Source organism: Leuresthes tenuis, unplaced genomic scaffold, assembly GCF_036924035.1.
Source record: "Leuresthes tenuis unplaced genomic scaffold, fLeuTen1.0.hap1 SCAF_21, whole genome shotgun sequence".
NCBI classification, from domain to species: domain Eukaryota; kingdom Metazoa; phylum Chordata; class Actinopteri; order Atheriniformes; family Atherinopsidae; genus Leuresthes; species Leuresthes tenuis.
In genome coordinates, this window is record NW_027325375.1 from 25,780,125 (window position 1) to 25,801,788 (window position 21,664).

A 21,664-nucleotide genomic window follows, 5' to 3' on the forward strand; every position below is an offset into this window, starting at 1 on the left:
ATTTATTTCTTCTTTGATTTTTTCCTTTTTCATACATAGTTTACACAGAAACAGAACTGCAATACCTCATGTGCACAGGGCACCCCACAAAGACTTTACAGTAGGGAAACAAAAAGATCTGGAGAGTCTCACATATGTTTCCTATGTGAGTATAAAGGTACAGGGTACCCCAGGGAACCTCCCACTCTTTACTTTGTGTATTCTATAATATGTCTCTGAAGAACCAGCACAGCGACAACAGATCATATAGACTGAACAGAGGGGGGAGAGGAGCCTTATAGACCTGCTCTTCTGTACATGTTTGTGGTTGGTGATTTGTTCAATCAGATTAGAATCAGCCAGTGAGGTGTTGGGCAGACACTTAGTGGTGGGAGACAGTTATTGATGGCACCTGGAGGGAGAAATAGAAAGCAATAGGAAAAATAAATGGACACACAAATCCACACCAACTCTGACTGGAAAATAGCTGAACGTTACTGTACAACATTTGCTGTAGGGCCAAAGACATTTTAGAGATATCAATACCTAATTATTTTCATTTTCTTTTATTTCAAAATGCATACATGTTCAGATAGAAAATTAATTTATTGTTATACATTTATCTGACAAATATAGCCGTTGTTACTTTTCAAGTTAAGACATGTATTAAACTTTAAAAAGAAAAATCCAATGCATTGCCGAAGAAGTATCCAGTGTTTGCCATCTCTTTTGTTTGTGATCCTTTCTATAATTAGTTTGAAGGGCCATCAAAGAGGGAATTATCCTTTGAACTGCAAAAAATGTCTTATTGAAATGATAATTAAGCTTTAGTGTTGTAAAATTTTCTAAAAAAGAAATTCAAATGAAAAATGTGCAACAGCTTGTGCACTCACACACACAAGGCCGGGCTGCATAAAAAAATCACAGTCATTTACGAATGTTTATGTTTTTGGCAGACGCTTTTATCCGAAGCGACTTACACTCATATTTACACACATTTACAGGACTATGTGTACATGTACCGAATAAAGCCGGTTTATCCTCTTAAGTGTTTGTCTGAGAAGCCCTCTGTTCCTTACTGTTCCGTCAACTGGGATGTAGAAGCAGGTCACCTGGTCACTCTGACCTGCCACAGCGAAAATGGGAGCCCAACCCTGACATACACTTGGATCAGTCTAAGACAAGGATGCCTTTATGAGGAAGGAGGGAGTTTGTAAAAGTTATCAAAGTCACCTTCTCATAAAGATATATGCTCTTGGTTTCATCAGCAACTACAACTTAAATATTAGATTTTAGAAACGTCTACATATGCAATAGGATCCTCAACGTGCAGCATTGAGCCGAGTCCCGGTATCTTCACTTTTATTTGTGATGTGCAGAAATGTAAATTAAGTAAAACACAAAAATGATAATGAAAAAAAATAGAAGTGGGGGATGGAGTTATCGCTGGTGCAGTGATTGGAGCACTGCTCGTGTGTATGCTGATCCTGATTGTGTCCTGGTTGTGTGGTTCATCATCCACACAGTGAAGAAACACGAATACAAAGCTGTGGAACCAGCGGATGCCAATGACAGGAGGTGAGATTAGCTGCATTTTACTGTGCAATTTATTTGAAGTATGTAGTAAGGTCTTCTCTTTGTCCACTAGAGGGAGCCATCCTCAGGTCCCAGAAGCTCCAGATAGTGTTCCCATGGCAACTACATGCTAACAAATATGAGCCACAAGCCTAAACAAAAGGCTGGTTGAAAATAACTGGACTATCTCTAATCTGAGTAACAGGATGTCCAGGATGTTCAATCAGTTATATAAATCACTCTTAAGTTTAGTCAGTATGATGAAGCTCAAATTCAGATTCAATTTTTTTCTAAATGTTATTTAAACTTTTTCCAGAGAAAAGAGGCACACCTTCCTGTAACAAGACTTTTTTTTTTTTATTTAAGGTCAATGTTTTTTCATTTTTTGATTGTCATGATTTTCAAGACCATGAAAGAAATCATGCAAATTCTACAATGAATTAGCAAGAGCAAAGTCAGTAAAATGACCTGCAATATGTTTCTTTAAGTGAGCACTATAAAGGAGCTGCTGGGTTGTGCGCAGAAACGTACAGAAATGAAGGCAAAATACCGACCACATTTAAAAAAAAATGACACATTCATAAAGTATCGAGTCAACTTTTTATCAACCAAGCTAATGATAAATCATTAAGATTGTAACTAAGTCGTCAGCAAACACAACTTCAAGCTGTAGACGGTGATTCATAAAAATATCATGTGACAAAGCAATTTGCAGCTCAGCACACACAGGTGCTGTGTGCAAACTCTAAAATGAAGTCACTTTGCAGCTTTCTGTTTTATTAAATGCTACTCAGGGTCAGTCCACCACTCTGGAGCAAAAATACATATATTAATGAAATGAACTTCTGTATAATATTGTTTCTCTTCTCACTAACAACAGCCTGCAAAGATGGACTGTATCTTTTGAGCGCCTTGAGATGACATTTGTTGTGAATTGAAATAATGGATAGAACCACCATGATGTCACTAATTTGTTTGAAACCTCAACCATGGCATATGGTCGTCGCCAAGAAACTCAAATGAAAAATGTGCAACAGCTTGTTCACTCACACACACAATAGGCCTGAGTTGCAAGAGACCACAGTGGAGTTGGACAGCGATACCTGAAAGCTGAAAGGTCCACAACTTGTCCAGATACTTTAGAAAAACTATTAATCTTCCCATCATCACCAGCTGTATTTTCTGTTCTAATCAACATGATTACAAGCACAAAAACTACATTTAAAGTGCTAAGCTGTAATTCAACATGTGAAGTGTTTTCATCATGCTAATATTAGCTTTTAGCTCAAAGCAAAACTTTGCCTATAGGCATAATGAAGCTATTTTATAGTGACTTAGCTTAGTGTATATCTACTAGAGTGACTATAGACTATTTCTTATTGAACATTGTGTCCCACAATTGTGTTACTGTCTTGCCTGTGCTGGCAACCAGTCTGTCAATAAGGATTGTCTAGAAACCTGAGATTTGGTATCACGATAATGTTCAAAGGGTAATATTCCTACTTTTTGTGCATTTAATTGTTTCAAGTGTAATTCAAGACACATTCACACATTTTTCTTTTCTATTTCAAAAACCAACAAAATATCAATTACAAAATACAGACGAGAAAAATAAAACACGCTTGAGCAATCAGAGAACTCTCTTATTAAACCTATATTATAGGCAGACTGATAAGGCGTAGAAGGGAAAGGACCCACATGCTCAGGCCTGCAGACTGAAGCAACGAGCAGTGCTGAGGACATCGTCTCTGGTCAGATAACATCCACAGAGCTGCCTCAAGCCGGTGAAAGACTCCCTCCCATGCAGTACCCTCCAATTGTCGATAAAAATAACCTAGAGGAGGAATAGGGGGGTAAACTCCTTAGATTCACTGAATTATGTTAACATTCAAAAATGTCTTAGTTTTAATTATTAAAGCTGCCATTTACAGAGGTTTCAGAGGATTTGTTCTTTAAATTTCTGTCCTTGATGCATTTGAGTTCTCTTATTTCATGGCACTTTGTTTGAATTTAACTGTCTTACTTTTCCTGGATTCAGTTTCACCCACAGCTCGTTCTCTGGACGCCTTAGTTCCGTCGTCAGCTCTCGATGTGCACCATACCATCGTTGGACGGTGTCATGAGAGATTGTGTTTATCACTGATCGGTCATAGTTGTTATATCTGCAGGGGACAAAAACAACAATCTTGCTGTTGATTAAGAGCTTTTGAAGTTTTCCATCAGTAAACGATATATAAGTAAATCTCCAAAACTCATATTGTTTAGCCTGATGATGCACAAGATACAAATTTAGAAAAGGAATACAAATGTCAGGGAGAAAAAAAGTTACAGAGATAGGGGGAATTAAGTAATTAAGTAATACGAAATCTTTTTAAAAAAAAAAGAAAAAACAACTGTGGAGCTAATAAGGTTTCATTTTGAGATGATCACTGAAACTTTGACCAACGGCATCAACATACCGCATCAGGTACAGTTCATTGTTCCAAGGATAGACACTGAGCACAGGGCCGATGCCTGTCATGTGGTTTCGGTGGCTGTCCGTGTTTTCAATGTACTCGTGGCTGATGGGCACACGGCTGAGCAGTTCAAAGTTTTCAGGTGACCGTTGGCGCAATTTCTCTGCTGCATAGAACCCATCCACAAGCAGTGTTCTCCCTCCTGTCCCCTCATGCTTGAGACAGTGGAAAACCTGGATTCTGCAACAGCAAAGTTGTACCGAACAGATAGTGTCATATCAATCAGGTCTTTACAGAGATAAATCATTTGCTAAAACTATTAGAAACAGATCACCTACCCACATGGTTCCTGAAAGTATGAGGTGTCAGTATGGCGGTCCAGGGCCAACTGACTGTAGGCAGTGTCTCCTCTGGAAAAATCCGACGTGAAGCACCACATTCTCCCATATGTAGTCTCCCTGGTAAGCAAAACAAAAAAGAATACAGGAGCAATTTAGAATATCAACACAAGAATTCCATTTATGGCAGATACTGCCGGACTGATAAAATAGGCCAAGAGAAGAAGCAATACCTGATAAGACTGACCCTCTGGGTAACTGCCTCAGTGGCTTCCACTGTAGTCGGGACATCGTCCACAAAAGCAATCCCATACAGAAGGTAGTTCTGAAGAAACCTTCTTAGCTCGTCATCACAGCTCATAAACTTGCTCCATTTGGCTGATGGTATGTTGGCATTTTCATAGATGTCTGAGTTCCACAGGACACGTGGCTGTATGATGCCTCGCTTGTTTCTTTCATAGCTGTTCTCAGCCAACCAGCTGAGGCTGTACTTTGACACATGACCACCAGGCCCTATAAAGCGGACATGAAATATATTGTTATAGAGTTAAGTAGTACATATAACGCTACGTTAGAAGTCATTTTGAGTGCAAATTCTTTATGAGAGGTTAAAGCATTTCTGACAATGAGCCAACTTACACTATCAAAAGTTAATTCACACTGTGTTGGTCAGTGTGAGTTAAACACACACCGAGAAAGAACGGTAACATAAATGAGACAGTAACCTCTCAACTGCAGTCCATACAGTTATAAAGTATTAAAAGACAGCCTATAACACCATGCCAATCTGTAATCACGTCATAAATGAGGCTCAGATCTGCTTGCAGATAAAATGCTGTAAGACTCAGCTGACCTTGAATGTGCTCGACTGGCAGGAGGTGGCACTTGTGTGTATGCCTTCAGGAGCATGTGCATCATCATCTGTCTTAGGGCTAGAAGATCCCCATTTGTCACTTTATGTGAGATAGAGTGCCACTCTTATGTGTGCATAATAACACTGGGACAGATCATCTTTTGCACAGAGGATGCTGGAGCCCAGCAGGCCACAGGGAGGCATCAGTTAGTCTTTAGGACAGAAATATAGCCTGTAATCTAGACAGATGGAGTCTTTGACTGCACTGCTGGAGTATTAAAAGATTCCAGCTATGGTGCTTTTCCCTGTACATATGTTGCTTTATGTTTTTAAAATGTAATGACCTGAAAATGAAACTTACCCAAGGGTCACACCGATTAAAATTGTAGGCTAACAGCAGCAGATGTGTGAAGATGCATGTGTAGGTAGCATCTGTTCCCACACCTGGTTACTGTGGGACTATTCATTCCTCTTGAGAAAAAAGTAGGCATTTGCATACTACATGGATTTTTTTTCTTTGCAGAAGCAGAACTAAGTTGTACAGTTGAAGAGACCCAAGAGTCTCAGAACCAGTTGTCTATAAACATATATTACAGTAGCTCCTGTAAGTTTTGACTAAAGATGCAAAATGCCATATTCTTGCCAATTTATGATATTCTCATGCTTCCCACGCACTATTTTGGATTACTACTGATGCCCAATAGTAAACTTAAAAGTTTTCTTTTTCATTGTGCTGATCCACTGCTGGCTTTTAGATTACAACAGAACAAATTAAATGGGCAGCATATATAGCAGAGTTGCTGATATGGGTTGATAACTTTAACTCGGTTCCACAATCTTCTTTTCTAAATGTGAATATCTTTTTTATTATTAATTCTACACCAGACTACACCCAAAGAATAACCTGACAGCAAAGTCAACCTTTACACATTTAAGCATCATCATGACAGACGGCAAAGACCGTTCTACCCTTTCCCACGGAAAGACCTGCTAATGCGCAATGACTGATATTATGTAACTAATAGTGACACATTTGGATCGCAAACAAAACCCACAACATATAGCAAAATGAATTACATGACAATAATCAGGGGGTATATTAGGCTGGGACTCTCTGGGGCTCAGAACAACACAGTCATTTGGAAAGAAAGAAGACCTTATTTCCCAGAGGACTCTCAGAGCCCTTTAAATCACATACGAACACGTTCACATCTCTGTTTACCTCCACATGAACCCTTTCTCTGTTAATGGCTTAACCATACAGCTCAATGGCAACCAACTATTAATTCTTAAAATACTGTTACATCTGTTCTACTTTTATTACTTTATGTCATTATTTTCCTTTGGTGGCAACAACCCCACTGCTACAGTTGATACAGATACACAAGAGATTGCTCTGACAGAGAGATTCTGTTGTTATCAGCTTTACATACTGACTAGAACGACTCTCATCGGATTGGTGTGCAAACCAAAGGGATGTGTCACTTTGTTTTATTAGAGTTATGTCAGTCATATTTTGTCATCTATTTAAGACAATGTCACCATTTAAAACAATGGATTATTGTTATTGTATAATCCAAGTTAGCTAACATTGTGCTTGATCCTGAACTGGAGTTAATCTTTTACTAGTAAAGCTTTGAGATAACGTCCCTGACTCATCACTGAGTCATAATAATGTATATAAGGAATGATCCCCATTCAGAGACGCAGTAAATATGACTCGTCTCCTAATATGAAGGACTGAAACGGACAAAATCAAAAACAAGCACAGAAATACATAAAGGGCTAAATAAAGAAAATTATTCATCCATTTTCTATACCAACTTTATCCAATGCAGGGGGCATTGGGAAAGAAATATATAATAATAATAAAATATATATATATATATCAAAATGCATTTAATGATTGACACAAGAAATGTGAAAAGAAATGACATTTTAGCTTTCATTTTCAGCTGTAAGTATTAAATGTTAATACGCTTATGTATTGTCTTTGTCATTCAATTTTCCAATTCTATTTACTGATTTTATCATGTTATTTAATCAAAATAAGAAGACATATGTATGAATGAATAATTGAAAATGAATGAATGAAATGTTGTACATTAACCATTGGACTGACTTTTCTCATTTATTGTAGGAGCATTTATTGACATAATGACACATTTAATGAGCAGTTTCTGTATTTTTGTATTTATTTTTGATGTTACCAGTTTCAGTCCTTCATATCCTCACAGTCTGTGTTTCCACACATTCAGGTAATCTGTGCTGCATTTACCGACTCACACGTAAGAACGAGATCGCCATTTTCCACCGTTGTGCGGTCGGGACGGATGTCCAGGGCTATACTACCCGTGTCATGGTTCCTCTGGTTTGTGGAGGAGTTGAATGAAGAGGCAGAGCGGCAATGATCCCGCAGCCACACGTAGTTCAAATGCAGCAGGGTCCCTCCGCAGTTGAGCTCTGGTGATTTTACATGCATAGGGTTAACGGTGAGTTTTGTAAATAGGTAAATTACAAGTATGCATTAAAGCACAGGGTACCATTACACTCACCAAGGCAGTCGTGTAATAACCGAAAAGTTGCAGAAGTTGCGGAACACGCGCGAACCGGCACCATGCGTGCCCATGATATCTGCGCGTCTGTGAGAGCAGACAGCAGCTGAGTCCTCCTCAGCACGGGCCGCAGTGTCGTGTTTAACAAACCCAACATCCCTGGGGTAAACACAACTCAAATTTAGAACGATAAAACAGTAAATCCAACACGGAACGGAACACCTAGTTCAGTCGGTTTCCAGACGAGTCACAGTTCGACTTCTCTCTGGCGCTTCGGTCTGATATAGGTGAGTCTTTAATCTCATAAAATATCTTAATTTGACGAGAAAGTCTGACATTAATCATTAAGCACCCCATACTCCCCCCTGGAATTTGTTTTTAGTATTGTAAAACGTCGTAATTTGAGTTCACGCATGCGCACTTACTTTGACGCCCGGATGTGAGGAACAATTTTTGTGGCCAAACGTTTTAAACTGACATAGTAAACTTTACCAGTTAGGGTCAGATGTTTATAAATAACAAGGTTATGCTTAGTCCAAGAAATATAAATAAATAAATGATTTTATAAAGATGGGTATACATTTTTTTTTTTGTATTCAGACTTTCTTCGTATATCCCTAAGTTTTTTCCTCAGTTCAATTTGGGGGTATTTTTTGTGTGTGTTATCTTATAAAGAGGAATACATAGATCTAATTATCCAAAATAAATTGATGCACTTGCCAATATTAGCAGAGGCAACAGTCCCATTCAAATTTAGGGGTGCATGTCAAATCTAACTTTTTGAAATCGTCATGAAGTGAGGGACAGAAGGTGCTTTTCAGTTCTTCCGTTGGTACAAACCAGGGTCTGCAGATTTTGTCATTATTTTTTCTTTCCTTTTTATGTTTACATTTGATCAGGTTGGGCTTGGTCACGGACTGCCATTATGCAACTAAAACTCGTTCTACATGACATGTCCTATTGGCATTACTTACATTGCCTGTCTTGCATACCTAAATGTGATTTCTTCGTGGGCACGAGGAAATGTGATATTTTCGGTGCTGTCAGTTCCGGTCGCCTTTTGAATGAATGAAAAATAAATAGATTGATTTAAGTTGTCATTCATCATTTCATTGCTACTTGCTGCATCAACCCAAAGTACAGTAAACACCATGAGATTGGAGTTTTACATGCATTTTTCCAGTTAACTTTTGATAACATTTGATAACATAACGCATTTTCAGACATGCAATCAAATGTTTTCATTCTTAAACTGAACTGAAATATGATTCAGATTGGTTTTCCCGGCGCTTGACCTTCTTCACACTAAATTACCCACGATGCATTGCACACACTAGCATAACAAACCAGCAGCGCTTCGCGGCAGTCCTGCTCGAAAATGGCAAGTGAAGGTGAAAGGAGCGAAGCTACAGACGCAGCGTTGCACATCGGATGTCTCATGTGCTGTTGGTCAACTGCGGGAATTTCACGTACTGTCTGCAAAAGATCCCAACAGCAACAATCTAACATTTTTGTGCAAATTATGTCCGCCTGCGCTTTAAAAACAAGTCAGAATGTCAGCCTCGTCAACTTCTAATTTGAAAAGACATGTGGAGGTGATACATCCGTCCAGAGTGAGATAATATCTGCATGCCATTGACAGTCAAAAAGGTCATTAGGAAAAGGCAAGGCCCCCTGTCAACAACCCCAAACGATGCCAGATCTCACTGCCTGCAGACTTCAGGGGTGTGATTTCCGAGCAACAGACAGGCAGATTAATAAAGGACTACAATGATTTCAGAGGAAATTATTCAGACAAATAAGAAAAAAATACAAACAATTTCTGTCCTTTGTCTTCACATCCAGCTGCTGTGCATATCCATTTTGTGTGATAGAGTTTAAGTTCTAGTATAACTGATTTCACTGCAAGACACAACACTAATTTCTTCTCTTTTTCGAGTTCCGTCTTTCATTCTCACTTATATCCTAAAAAAAATGTAATAAACGGAACTGAACTAGTTCAAAATTGAAATAAGGAAATATGAACGTGAACTATTAATTTTTAACCTGTGGGAACTGAACTTTTAACTAGTTTACGAGGAGCATGAACATGCACAACACTGTCAACATCAGATTTTTCTTTACGGAGCAGAGGAGTTTGACTTGTCAGAGTAGAAAAACTGGTGTTAAGTTTCCAAATAAGTCAGGAATGAGTGACAGTGAGTCAGCATGAATGATGCCATGATCTTGAAATAACATTGTTAGATGTTTATTAGAGATGAACACATGGTAAAATCCTGGGCTGTTATGACATGGATGTTAAGAAATATAATGTTATTTTTCACTTTGATCCCAGATGATATTAACCACTGGCATCGGTTGGTGTTATCCTTTTTGCCAATGGGCCGATTGGACTCAAAAAGATGAATATAGGCCGATATATTTGTGCATGTTTAGATTATTTATTTATTTAGTTTATTTATTTTCCTTGTAGATAGAAAATACCAAAACCATTTCCAATGGTGCAAACTGAATTAGGAGATTTTTTTTGTACCGGTGAACATTTCACGGTTATCTGCATGTAAAACAGAGATTAAGTCCAAATATTAGCTTGCAGATCCTCCTCAAGAGGTGCAGCTGTCACATTACTGGTGGATTACTGAGCCAAACTTGCTCAGTGTCACCATCTGGAGTTCCCTGTAGAAACCAACAGCTTAAAGGAACTTTCACTCATCAGCTGGCTGAGTACCTCTTTCCTTACCTTCCTGATTACTATTCTGTTTTGTTGTACACATGCAATCAAAGCATGTATGTGTGTGGAAATTAAAATTGAAACATGTGAAAGGTATTCTGTGTCCTAGGTGTTGTGTTTTTGGGTTATGCATATTTCAGTAGGGGTACAGAAACAATATGAGGAAACAACCAGATCTGCAGATAAAAGTGTGCTTTAGTAGATTACAATACTGAATGGAATTTTAAAGCCACACCCAGATCGTTAAAGTTAAAATGTGTGCACATATATGGGAGTCAACTATGGTCTCCATGGCTCATTTCAAAAGGAGTAAGACCTAGTATCTGTTTGAAGGGGCGTTGTCCCCTGTACAAACTCTGTGAACTCCAGTGTTGCGCTTCATTAACAATATAAACCAACAAAACCGTGCATTTTGCAACGCTGTTACGATTCGATTGTTCTGCCTGTCGGATCGTGCATCTGTACTGTAGTCCCTCTGCTTCTTGTAATCCTGTTTCTGGGAGCACACTCATGATGACTCCGCGTCTGGGTGCGTTATAACACGCGTCTCAGCTCGCGAGCAGCTGGGATCACAGTGTTCTGGAACTGTGTTCTTTTGCCTTGTACACTGACAGGGCAGCTCTTAAGAAAACGCTGCGGTAATGACGCATTTATGAACTGTCGGATATTTAGACGCTTGTGTGGATCATCCATGAAAGGCTTCGATGTGAAGTCATGTATTCGTGCAAACTGATCGCCCTCTTTAATAATGACATTGATATTTAATCAGTTTTGAACCGTTTGTGCAGATATTTTGTACTACACTCTCATTCCCTGTTAGATGTTATATTTTAATCAAAATCACATAGTAGTTAGTAGGAATTGCGATCGAAATAGTAGCAATATTAATAATTTGTATATGTGCAATAAATACGACTGTACAGAAAAAGCAGGCAAACACAGAAAAAAAATCTCACGTTTTGGGGATTTTTTATTTAAATTGTTGTAAACGATTTGAGTGCTCAGCTTTGGGAGCTTACAGAGAGCACTCGAACGCACCGTGAGTCTGCTCGTCAGAACAGCAGCAATCAGTTGCGTGTTTACTTGCTTTGTCAGCGGTGTCCCCACAGTAGTTATCTCATGCTCCTCACCTGCCGCTGATCAAAACCTTGGACTTTTGTCTCACGGAGTGACTTATCTTGTCGTCACGACTCCTTATCAGCGGTTTCATCAAGCGTCTTGCGGACCTTGGACGGGGGCAAATCGGGTTCACTTTTTTTTTTCAAGCCATCAGGGGAAGATGACGTTGAAATCCAATAAAAACGAACCCGCGATCATACTAGAGCCGGTCAGCAGCGTCCGAACAGCCCTTTCCGACCTCTACCTGGAGCAGCTCCTTCAAAACAAACCAAAGTCTGACAAGGTAGGGGTGTCGTTTTGATCATATTTTTCCTTTATATTTCACTGGGCATTTTGCTTCCGGGAAGCTGTTTCGGGGGACACATCATTGTTTGTAACTCGACAAGATCTCTAAAAATAGACCCGGATAAGTTTTCATTGCACAGCTTGCAGCAGCTGAGTGTGTTGATCTCCTAAAAAAAAATAGCACAACAGTTAAATCTGCTGTCTCAAATCAGCAGGTCTGTTTTAGCAACCCCTGCATTGCTCAGTATTAACCAGACATTACATTGACAATTTCACTTCTGCATTTGTTCCCAAACTGCGTCTGGAAGTCATTTGACAACGTGGGGAACCAAAGCTCCTTCACGTGCATGAAGATGTATATTTATAGTTTTAATCACAAGACAAGCATCCTCTCAGTTAATGTTACAGAAATAATGAATGGGTTTAAATCATAAGCAGTGGGCTTGCTTATTTTCTTTGAGTTTTTTTTTTTTAAATGGGTGAAGGATTGAAGAGCGGCATTGTAACAGTGTTATGTTCAGTTCTAAACGGTGTTGTGTAACTTTGCCCACAGACCTTTGGCTCAAGAATAGGTTTTAACAGTCATGTGAAGACAGGCCAGTTGTTTACTGCATCACTCAGGATCGTTTTAAAACAAGACTGGATCTTGTGGTATGACACACATTACATAAATGACCAGAGGCTCTTTTTAAAAAGGAGGAATTGGAAAGAAACGGGTAGAGCAAAGCCAGATTTTGGCTCTTTGTGCTGAGTATCTTTTCTGAATTTGAAAAGTCAGCACTGAGATAGTGAGGGAAAAGAGGAAGGGAGGAAACTTCTTTCCTGATATCAGCAGTTTGCAGTTCAGTAGCCTTGAGTAACAATCACATCAGTGTGTTTTTTTTTGCTCTGAGCTGATTTGTTAAATTGCCTCAAAGTGAGGTCACACTATCTAACTGTGGAAACTAGGTTTGTTTAGAGCCTGTTAATAAATGGCAAACCCTTTATCTGGGTTTTGATATTGGAGATGGGTCACGTTCCAGGAGAGTTTTGTTTACAGCCTTGAGCTGAGTGTTGCTCTGGATGCAGCTGCAAATACTTCAGGCCTGAGCTGTACTTTGCTGTGCAAAAACAGACACACATTTGAACTAACTAGGATACAACTCGTTACTTGTCTAAACAGCCCTTCAGGCTATTTCATCGATAGCTGCTCAAATTCCTCTAGCCTGCGTTCTAAGAAACTGTAATTACTTTAGACACATTATCATTGATTAGATCAGGAAAGTATGTTGAAAAGCTAATAGAAAAGTAAGTGCAACTCTTTTGAAGGGTTTGATTTAATCCAGAGATGGTGCTCTGAAATGCAAACATAGTAAAACCTCAAGAAGATATGTGCTGCTTTCCTGAGCCTCTTTTAACTCAATTGTTTTGTTTATCCTGTTGCTCCTCCACACCCCAAAACCGCCATTCAAGTTCCTAAAAAGGATTTCCTGACCCCACTTACTATAACATTTGTTATCAGTAACTGGAACACAGTTCTTGTGTGTGTGTTTTTGAAAAACTAAAGAAATCCTTTTAATCAAGTCTATCTCCTCTTCACTCACTGATAGTGAAAGTGCTGATAGAGTGCTGATATCACCGTCTTTCCTTCTGTCTTTGTAAATTAGAAAAATCAAATGTATGTGACTCTTCAGGATGTTCACTGGGTCTGCAAGGTCAATATTGGACCTTAGCTAAATGCCTCCTGTGGTCCTGCACCGTCCTGACATGGCTGCACAAGGCTGGTAAAAAAAGAAAGAAAAAGTAATACTAGAAATCCCACTTTGCATTTTGTGCCACGCTGCATTTATGAATACTGTACAGCTGAGGTTATAGCCGAGGAGGAGGGCGGCGATAATGATATTTATTGGTTTATTGTTGTGCTGAACATAGAAGACAGATAATACACTTTTGCTGAGGCAGTGCTGATGTGTCATTTTAATCCAGAAAGTTTGTGCTGATGCAGGTGTTTCAGATGATGGTTCAGTGATCATTTATAAACTTTTTTGATACCATGCAATCTTTGTTCTCCACGGAACTGCACTTTACTCAGTATGAGTCATGAACGTTTATCTTATCTTGTAGCGAAGACATCAGATGTAATTCCTCAGTCTTCCTTTTAGGGCTTTTAAAAGAAGGCGCTCTCTTCTCTGACAGTGATGTGGACTCTGTTTGTTGAGGTTTTCCTCCTCTAAGACTCTCTTAGGTTCCTTTAAATGTAAGAGCATAGTGTGAATCCACTTCATTGTTTTTTATGCAAAACTTTTAATTAGTTTTTGTACATCAGTGCTTTTGTCCACTTGATGGTGGTATCCATGACCACATGAGCCTGGTGGACCAGGTGACTGGACATGGTTAATGAGGTGTTAAATAGCTGGGTTAATTTTCAACCTTGAACATACATTGAAGCTGCAAATGAAACCCAGCTGTTGGGACACATGAGCAAAAAAGTTATTTTACTTTATTAGAAATACAAGTGTCATAATGATCTGATCTGTCCATATTGACCAAATTGTGACATCACTCGCATAACGGAAGGCTTAAACCTGATGTGTGAGAGGAAATAATATACATGTAATTTGTTTATTTTCTTGTCTGTATTCTAACAGGTGGCTATGCAAACCTATGACAATAAAGGAGCTGAGTTTTACACCAACGGTTGTGCTGGACACATGAATGGTACAGAGCTGACCAGGATGAAAGAAGTAGAATTTGAGAAAAATCCCTCAGAGCCAATGGTATGCTATCCACCTCTGCAGGTGCACAGTCTGTATAGTTTTACATATGAGTTGTGGATTCCTTCTCATTGTCTGTGGTGTTTTTCTACAGGGTGTCACTCTGAAGCTGAACGACAAACAACGGTGCACGGTGGCCCGAATATTGCACGGGGGCATGATCCACAGACAAGGTAACTGATCACAATGATCATAATGAGTGTTAGTGATGACTTACCAAAGGGTAATATGATTAATAACAGATACTGAGAACTCTGAAGAGTGTATTATATCTTTGCAGGGTCCTTAAATGAAGGAGATGAAATAGCAGAAATCAATGGAAAAAGTGTGGTGAACCACACTGTAGATCAGCTACAAAAAATTCTGGTAAACTATAACCGTATAACCTATTATAGTTAATTAATCACTTAATATGGCTAGATGAATATTAAAAACTGTGTCATCTTCACACACAGAGAGAAACCAATGGAGTAGTCACAATGAAGATCATTCCCAAGATGCAGAATCGATCCCGAGTCTGTGAGGTAACGATGTGACCAGAACATTTTTTGCACAGCTTTGGCCTTGGCCTGCTTATACCTTCTGCTCTGAGTAAATTTTCCATTCAGATTCAGGTTAAATTCAGAGAAGAGGTTGATTGCTTTTCTACCGGCCTCCTTCTTTTTCTCCAACTTACCTGTTTGAAATGATTTTGTTTAGGTGAATCATCTGTTAGTCAGTGAACAACCCAGGTGAATATGAAACTAGTTGAAATTTAAAAGCCATCACTCACATTAGTTTTGATCGTTTGGCTTGAAACACATTGCTCGTGTGTTTCATGCTGCCATCCACTGGCCTCAACATGCATATCCAGCCGTTCTCATGCTTCATCTGGCATGAAAAGGGCTGCACTTAATTTAAAACATGCATGTGATATGCAATGAACAATGAACTTAAAAGAGCTTTTTGATGATCAAAAAGAAAAGTATATTTATTCAGAGACGTCACCCCTCTGCATTAACTTCTGTCTTTGCTGTGGTCAGTGATGGCAACGTACTTCATAGCTTGTAGTCCATTAATATTGTGTGTAGGTTTTAATTTAAGATGCTTTAAAAATGCTCAAAGAACATCACTGTGGTGACCCAGGCTACTCCATCGCATGCACATTTTGTACACATTTTGGGTATCCAGTCCTGTCTGTGTACTGCAGTAACTACCACTGGAGTGTCTTGGGAAAGCTACAAATGTTCATGTTACTTAATAGCCCAAGCCCATTTCAAATATGTTGGGACACTGTATAAAATGAGGAGAAAAACAGAATGCAATTATTTGCAGTTATTTAAACCCTATGTTTAATTGAAAATACCACAAAATACAATATAGACAGCATATTAAATGTTGAAACAGAGCAATGTTGCTGTTGTTTTTAGAAATGTATTCTCAGCAATACATTTTTTTTTTCAAAACTGGGACAGGGGCAGTCAAAAAGTTGTGTGATGCAGTAAAGGAAACCTGGAACTTCTCACAACATTCAAGTTAATAAGTCACGAACACAGTTGCATCCTCGAGAGATATAGTCTTTTGAAAGTGAAAAAGGGGAGGGGTCCCCCACATTGGGGAAACATTTATTAACATAACAAGAGAAAGAAAGAATCAGTGTCTTTAATCATCTGCAGTGCATTTTATCCCAGGATATACCTGTGTGAAAGTCTCAAGATTGAAGACCTACACTAAATGGCTGTTCTGCTTGGATCCTGAGAAAGCGCTGCGTTGAAAAGAGACACAATTCTGTAGCGGAAATCCCTGAATGGGCTCAGGAAGACTTCTGAAAGCCACTGTGAGAGAACACAGTGTGTTGCTGCATCCACACACGCAAGTTAAAACTACCACCCAGAGTTGCTGCCACATTTGCTGAGGTAGAGCTCATTTAAGCCGGACTGAGGTGAAATGGGGACAAATAAAAGTTTAAAAATCCTTTATGGAAATCATCACACAGTATTCCCTGGGCTATCTATCGGGGCACAGTTCATGTTGCTTAGGTAACCTTCACATCTGTGCAGGTACTACTAATAATGAATGACATATACATCTACATTTTGTTCACAGAAGGCCTTGAATATTTCAGGAACATGATATTAAACCGTGCTGTGTATTTATTACAACAGCATGACACCATACTTAAAGTCCAGGTTCCGAACTGAACCGTCCTGCCTGCACTGGGAAACAATCTCTGACTCAGTTTATTTTAAAACGTGTTGCTGTCACCAATTTCAAATAAAGCTTATATTTTTCAAAAAGCAGTTGGGGTTCTCAGTTTTAACATTCAGTATGCTGTGTTTGTACTCACTTTCAGTTAATTTTATGGTTTAAATGACTTCCGACTTAATTTGTTTGGGGTGATTTGTCCCAGTGTTTTTGAAATCGTAAAATTAGCTTACCCTGATCAGAATTTACATGTGTTCAAAACGTGATCTTTGACAGATCAGTCAAGGTTTGTACTTAAACTGTTAGATGTAAACGTGTGACATGCTGGTTAGTGGTTCACATAGCTGGAGGAGAAATTATGCTATTTTTAAAAAAATCTGAATGAAGCTGTCAAGATCAATATCACAACTCTGAATTCTGGTTAAGGGTAAATTTAATTTAACATTAGTAGAATACAAATATACAGTTTGTGTTAGAAGTCATGTTTTGGGTTTTTTTTCACACAAGGATGCTGCAGGATCAGGTCCTGCAGGCCTTCAGGTCTTCGATGTGCAGTCTTTGCTGATACATAGGACATTAGCATTAGCACCATAGCACTCTGTTCTCATTACAGCAATATGTTTTGTAGTTGCCAGCAAGCAGACAGAAGATTTTGTACTTGACTCCCTTTTTTCCCTCTTCTGTATTAGAGAAAATTAAAATGCTTGTTATTTTAGCTCAAGGTTTAAAATGGAATCTTTTAAAGTCAGGAGTTAAGTCAAGTTTGTGCTCAGGAACAATTATGTTGGTAACTGGACTTTCTGCTGATTACTAAACAGAATTCTGATAAAACATGTTATCGATAATGTCCAGTTACATATATATTTTTTTGTTTTCTGCACTGATGGGATTGTCTTTGATTGATCTCAATCTGCAGATGTATATGAGGGCCCAGTTTGACTATGATCCAACCAAGGATGACCTCATCCCTTGCAAAGAGGCCGGCCTAAAGTTTCAGACTGGTGACATCATCCAGATCATCAATAAGCAGGATCCAAACTGGTGGCAGGGCAGAGTGGAGAGCAGTGCTGTTGACTTTGCTGGACTGATTCCCTCCCCAGAGCTCCAAGAATGGTAAACAATTCATTCACATGCGTCTTAACTGATCATTGATCCTGCAGAATGTGACTGCACATACCATCACACGACACAGAAGTTACACAAATATATTTTTTCCTTTGCAGGAGAGTGGCCAGTAAAAGCAAGGCCAGAGAGGGCACTCAGTCCTGCAGCCCATTTGGAAAGAAAAAGAAGTGCAAAGACAAATACCTAGCCAAACACAGCTCTAGTGAGTATATTACTAGATTTGTTATTCCTGCACTTTCACTCAGTTGCACTCTAGGATAATGTTATCTAAACCAAAATCTTTTCTTTTGTAGTTTTTGATCAGCTGGATGTGATTTCTTATGAGGAAGTTGTGAAGTTGCCTGCGTTCAAAAGGAAAACGCTGGTGCTTATTGGTAAGCTTCCTCACTTAGGTACATCAGAAGACATTTACAGTCATCAAAGCTGATTCACATTTTTGGACAAGTCCAATACAACCTCAATGTATGCATGTCACACTCTAGAATAGACTTATTAGGGCACCTTGTTTAGTTTGAGGACTTATCTTCTAGTCAATCTTTGATGAAAATGTCCTTTAACAGTGCCTTATTTAGGAAATGTTCCTTTTTTTAGGTGCACCTGGTGTAGGAAGGAGCCACATCAAAAGTGCACTGCTTACAAAATACCCTGAGAAATTTTCCTACCCTGCACCACGTAAGTAAACACAGCTTTTTTCCCCCTTATAGAGCATTTAAGACTGTTTGTGGGGTAATTATTTAACTATCATTTTCCACAGACACAACCAGACTCCAAAGAAAGGACGAGGAGAATGGACATGAATATTTTTTCATCTCAAATGAAGTCATGACCAAGTGCATCTCTGGAAATGAGCTACTTGAGTATGGCAGCTTCCAGGGATGCATGTTTGGTACCAAATTTGACACCATCCACAAGATCCACGATCAGGGCAAAATTGCTGTGCTGGATGTAGAACCACAGGTGAGTACTGACAGGTTTTTCTGGACCTGTAACAGAAGAGTCATAGACATATTTAAAGACAATCATGGCTGTTATTCCACCTGTATTGCTATTCAAATGCAGTCACAAAGTGGTCATCCACTTTTCAGAGAGTTGGTTATTATGCAGCTTCTCCATTTTTTTTTTTAACCTTTATTATTAAACCTTTATTTAACCAGGAGGTTAAATAAACCAAAGGTGGGTAGGATACCATTGAGATTAAAAATCCATTTTACAAGGTTGTCACAGTGTTATTGGGCAAGGTACTGAATCCCACAAATGTCACCTGCATTAAGTGGTGCATTAATGTGCTTAAAAAATGTGCCTTTTTGGTGACTGTGGTTTGTACTGTAGAGGGCTTTGGGTGACCAGCAATGTAAGAAAAACCCTATATAAGTTCACTGCATTTACTATTTCCCTACATTTAGCCCTTTATTGTTCCTATGCACACACTAAAACATGGCTGTTGGATAAATAAGTGCTTGATAAGTAAAGTGTAAGTAAGTATATTTGAAGCCAACTTCGACCTGATTTTGACCTCCGCTACACACCTGTAAAGTATCCGACTGCACCTGGGGTGTTTATGTTGCTGTTGTGTTGACTTAGTCTATTGACAGACTGTCAGCCACATAAATACCTACATAAATATTCAAAACTGCCTTTGTGCTGGTTCCTTCCACAGTAGGTGGCTGCTGATGAAAATCCCTATTCCAAAACCCTTTTTTAACCCATCTGAAAATCAATTATCTTGTTGGGATTGTATTTTGCTTGATCTCTCAGATCTAAGAGCAGTTGATTCAACACTTGTTCCTTCTTGCAGATCCTGAAACTCGTGCGGACTGCTGATTTTGCTCCTCTGGTGGTGTTCATCGCTCCTACCAACACAGCTCCACAGGTGCTACATCTAAATAATACTTTTTTTAAAACGCCAAACTCCATGAACTACAAACTGCTAATCTGTGTCTTCTCTCATAGACTGAAAATTTGCAGATGATCCAAAAAGAGTCGGACGCAATTTTGACCACATTTGGACACTTCTTTGATGTGGTCCTCATCAACAACGACGTGGATGAAAGTGTTAAAGGGGTTGAAGAGGCCATGGAGCGTGCCACATCCACCCCACAGTGGGTTCCCATATCGTGGGTGTACTGAAAAAAGCCTGGCACCAGTTTTGATGGCTTTGTGTTTGTTGAAAAGCAGTGCAATATCACTCCTTACTCCAAACCTCAGAGTTAGTGATGTCCCAGGTGTTTACTTCTTGTTAAATGTCACTGAGTTTTTTTGCACTAATGCAGTAAAAAAAGAAAAAAGCAATACGTGGAAAGGTTTATCTCAGAAGGTTGAGAACCTCACCAGGGATGTTTTACTTAGTTGTTCAAGCTTTTCTGCTTCAGGCTTTTGTCAACCCAATCTCACAACAGAACCTGTAATAGCTACATTGGTCCACAGTGCAATAGTTGCAGTTTCACAATAAAAAAACCTAAAGTTTTATAAAGTCTTTGCCTCAGTGTTCAGCGTAAAAAATAAATGGTCTTGCTACACTATGTTCATGCTTCCTATTGAAATTCATTAGCAGTGTTCATTTGGCCACAAACTCTCTTGAAGAGAAGGGAGGAACGGATGCCAAAACTTTGAGACCCGTACTACACAAACTTTTACAGTCCTTTCACTTTTCTCCTTCCTTCTCATTAGTTAAATGGTGAAAACACATGCTTAGGTTTTGATGTTACTTAGTGCATGGTTTGGGTTTTCCACCTTCTATTCATGGGTTGCTATACCAGTCATGTCATGTGGACAATTTACAACTCCGAACTGTGACAGTACTTTGTTTTGTTGATGTGGACAAACATACCCATTGCACCTTTTTCTGGTGAGATTGGGCTTTTTTTGCAGGGATAACAGTTAAGCTTTAGTTAAGATTGTTGGAATGTTAACAAATGCAAAGTAGGACCACAACTGTGAATGAAATCATCACTTTAACGCAACAGAAATTCATCATGTGAAGCATTGATTCTGTCTTCATCATTTATCTGTTCCCATCACACTGACCTATGAAATGAAGATTCTGAGGCTCTTTGCTCATGCTGTGTAAAACTCCATACAAAGTCCTCCACACAGAACATTTCAGTTGACCAATGACAACCTCATAGGACTTGACACTGGATTTAATCAAAATTGTATACCTCATGAGGGTACTGTAAAAGCACTTTTAAACAAAAAATAAAATAAATGTCCTAGTTCTGTTGCACCTGTGTCTTTGACAGTTTTTTCTCTCGAAACTGTTACAGCAGGAAAACACATGAAAAATCCATTATACTTCTCTGAAATATTAAGATTAGTTAAAAATCTTATCGAGACCAGTCTATTTTGTGTTTGCCACCTGATTTGGTTAATTTAGTCTGTGAAGCATATTCCATACTTCAAATATCATGACTTGTGCAAGCCTTGTAGACCTTGAATAGAGGAGAAGCACTGTGGGGGCAGGATTTGATCTTTGAATGTTTCAGAAGTACAAATTTATTTGATAAATTAATTTCATGTGGGTTGTATGATAAAAGTAATTTACCTTGATCTGCTACCTTGTAATTCTTCCCTCATCCACAGTGCAGGAGAAACAGTTACAGGTTATTCATTACAATAATTATGTTAATTGCTAGCATCCAAGACAGCTTTGCATAGTTTCCCAATTACATTATCTCCATGTAATAAATGTGTAAAATGTCATACAAACAAATA

The 21,664-nt window shown here is 38.8% G+C and overlaps 2 protein-coding genes across 3 annotated transcripts; one reads left to right on the forward strand and one right to left on the reverse strand.

The window, feature by feature from the left end:
* Positions 1 to 3,045: 3,045 nt before the first annotated feature.
* On the reverse strand, positions 3,046 to 8,161 carry tmlhe (trimethyllysine hydroxylase, epsilon). The gene is made up of 7 exons (XM_072375671.1): positions 7,757 to 8,161; positions 7,488 to 7,664; positions 4,582 to 4,861; positions 4,349 to 4,468; positions 4,014 to 4,250; positions 3,578 to 3,716; positions 3,046 to 3,388 (listed from the first exon to the last, which is right to left on the reverse strand). Exons 1-7 carry the CDS (start codon positions 7,911 to 7,913, stop codon positions 3,257 to 3,259), a joined length of 1,242 nt encoding a protein of 413 aa, XP_072231772.1. The 5' UTR covers positions 7,914 to 8,161; the 3' UTR covers positions 3,046 to 3,256.
* Positions 7,557 to 21,173, forward strand: mpp1 (MAGUK p55 scaffold protein 1). Of its 2 annotated transcripts, none has more exons than XM_072375669.1 (12): positions 7,557 to 7,693; positions 14,519 to 14,647; positions 14,739 to 14,817; positions 14,925 to 15,010; positions 15,100 to 15,168; positions 17,745 to 17,941; positions 18,052 to 18,155; positions 18,247 to 18,327; positions 18,545 to 18,625; positions 18,708 to 18,910; positions 19,749 to 19,823; positions 19,904 to 21,173. In XM_072375669.1, exons 2-12 carry the CDS (start codon positions 14,525 to 14,527, stop codon positions 20,078 to 20,080), a joined length of 1,275 nt encoding a protein of 424 aa, XP_072231770.1. In that variant the 5' UTR covers positions 7,557 to 7,693; positions 14,519 to 14,524; the 3' UTR covers positions 20,081 to 21,173. The 2 variants fall into 2 exon arrangements, with proteins under 2 accessions (XP_072231770.1, XP_072231769.1); XM_072375668.1 differs by lacking the exon at positions 7,557 to 7,693 and adding an exon at positions 11,525 to 11,889.
* Positions 21,174 to 21,664: the final 491 nt, after the last annotated feature.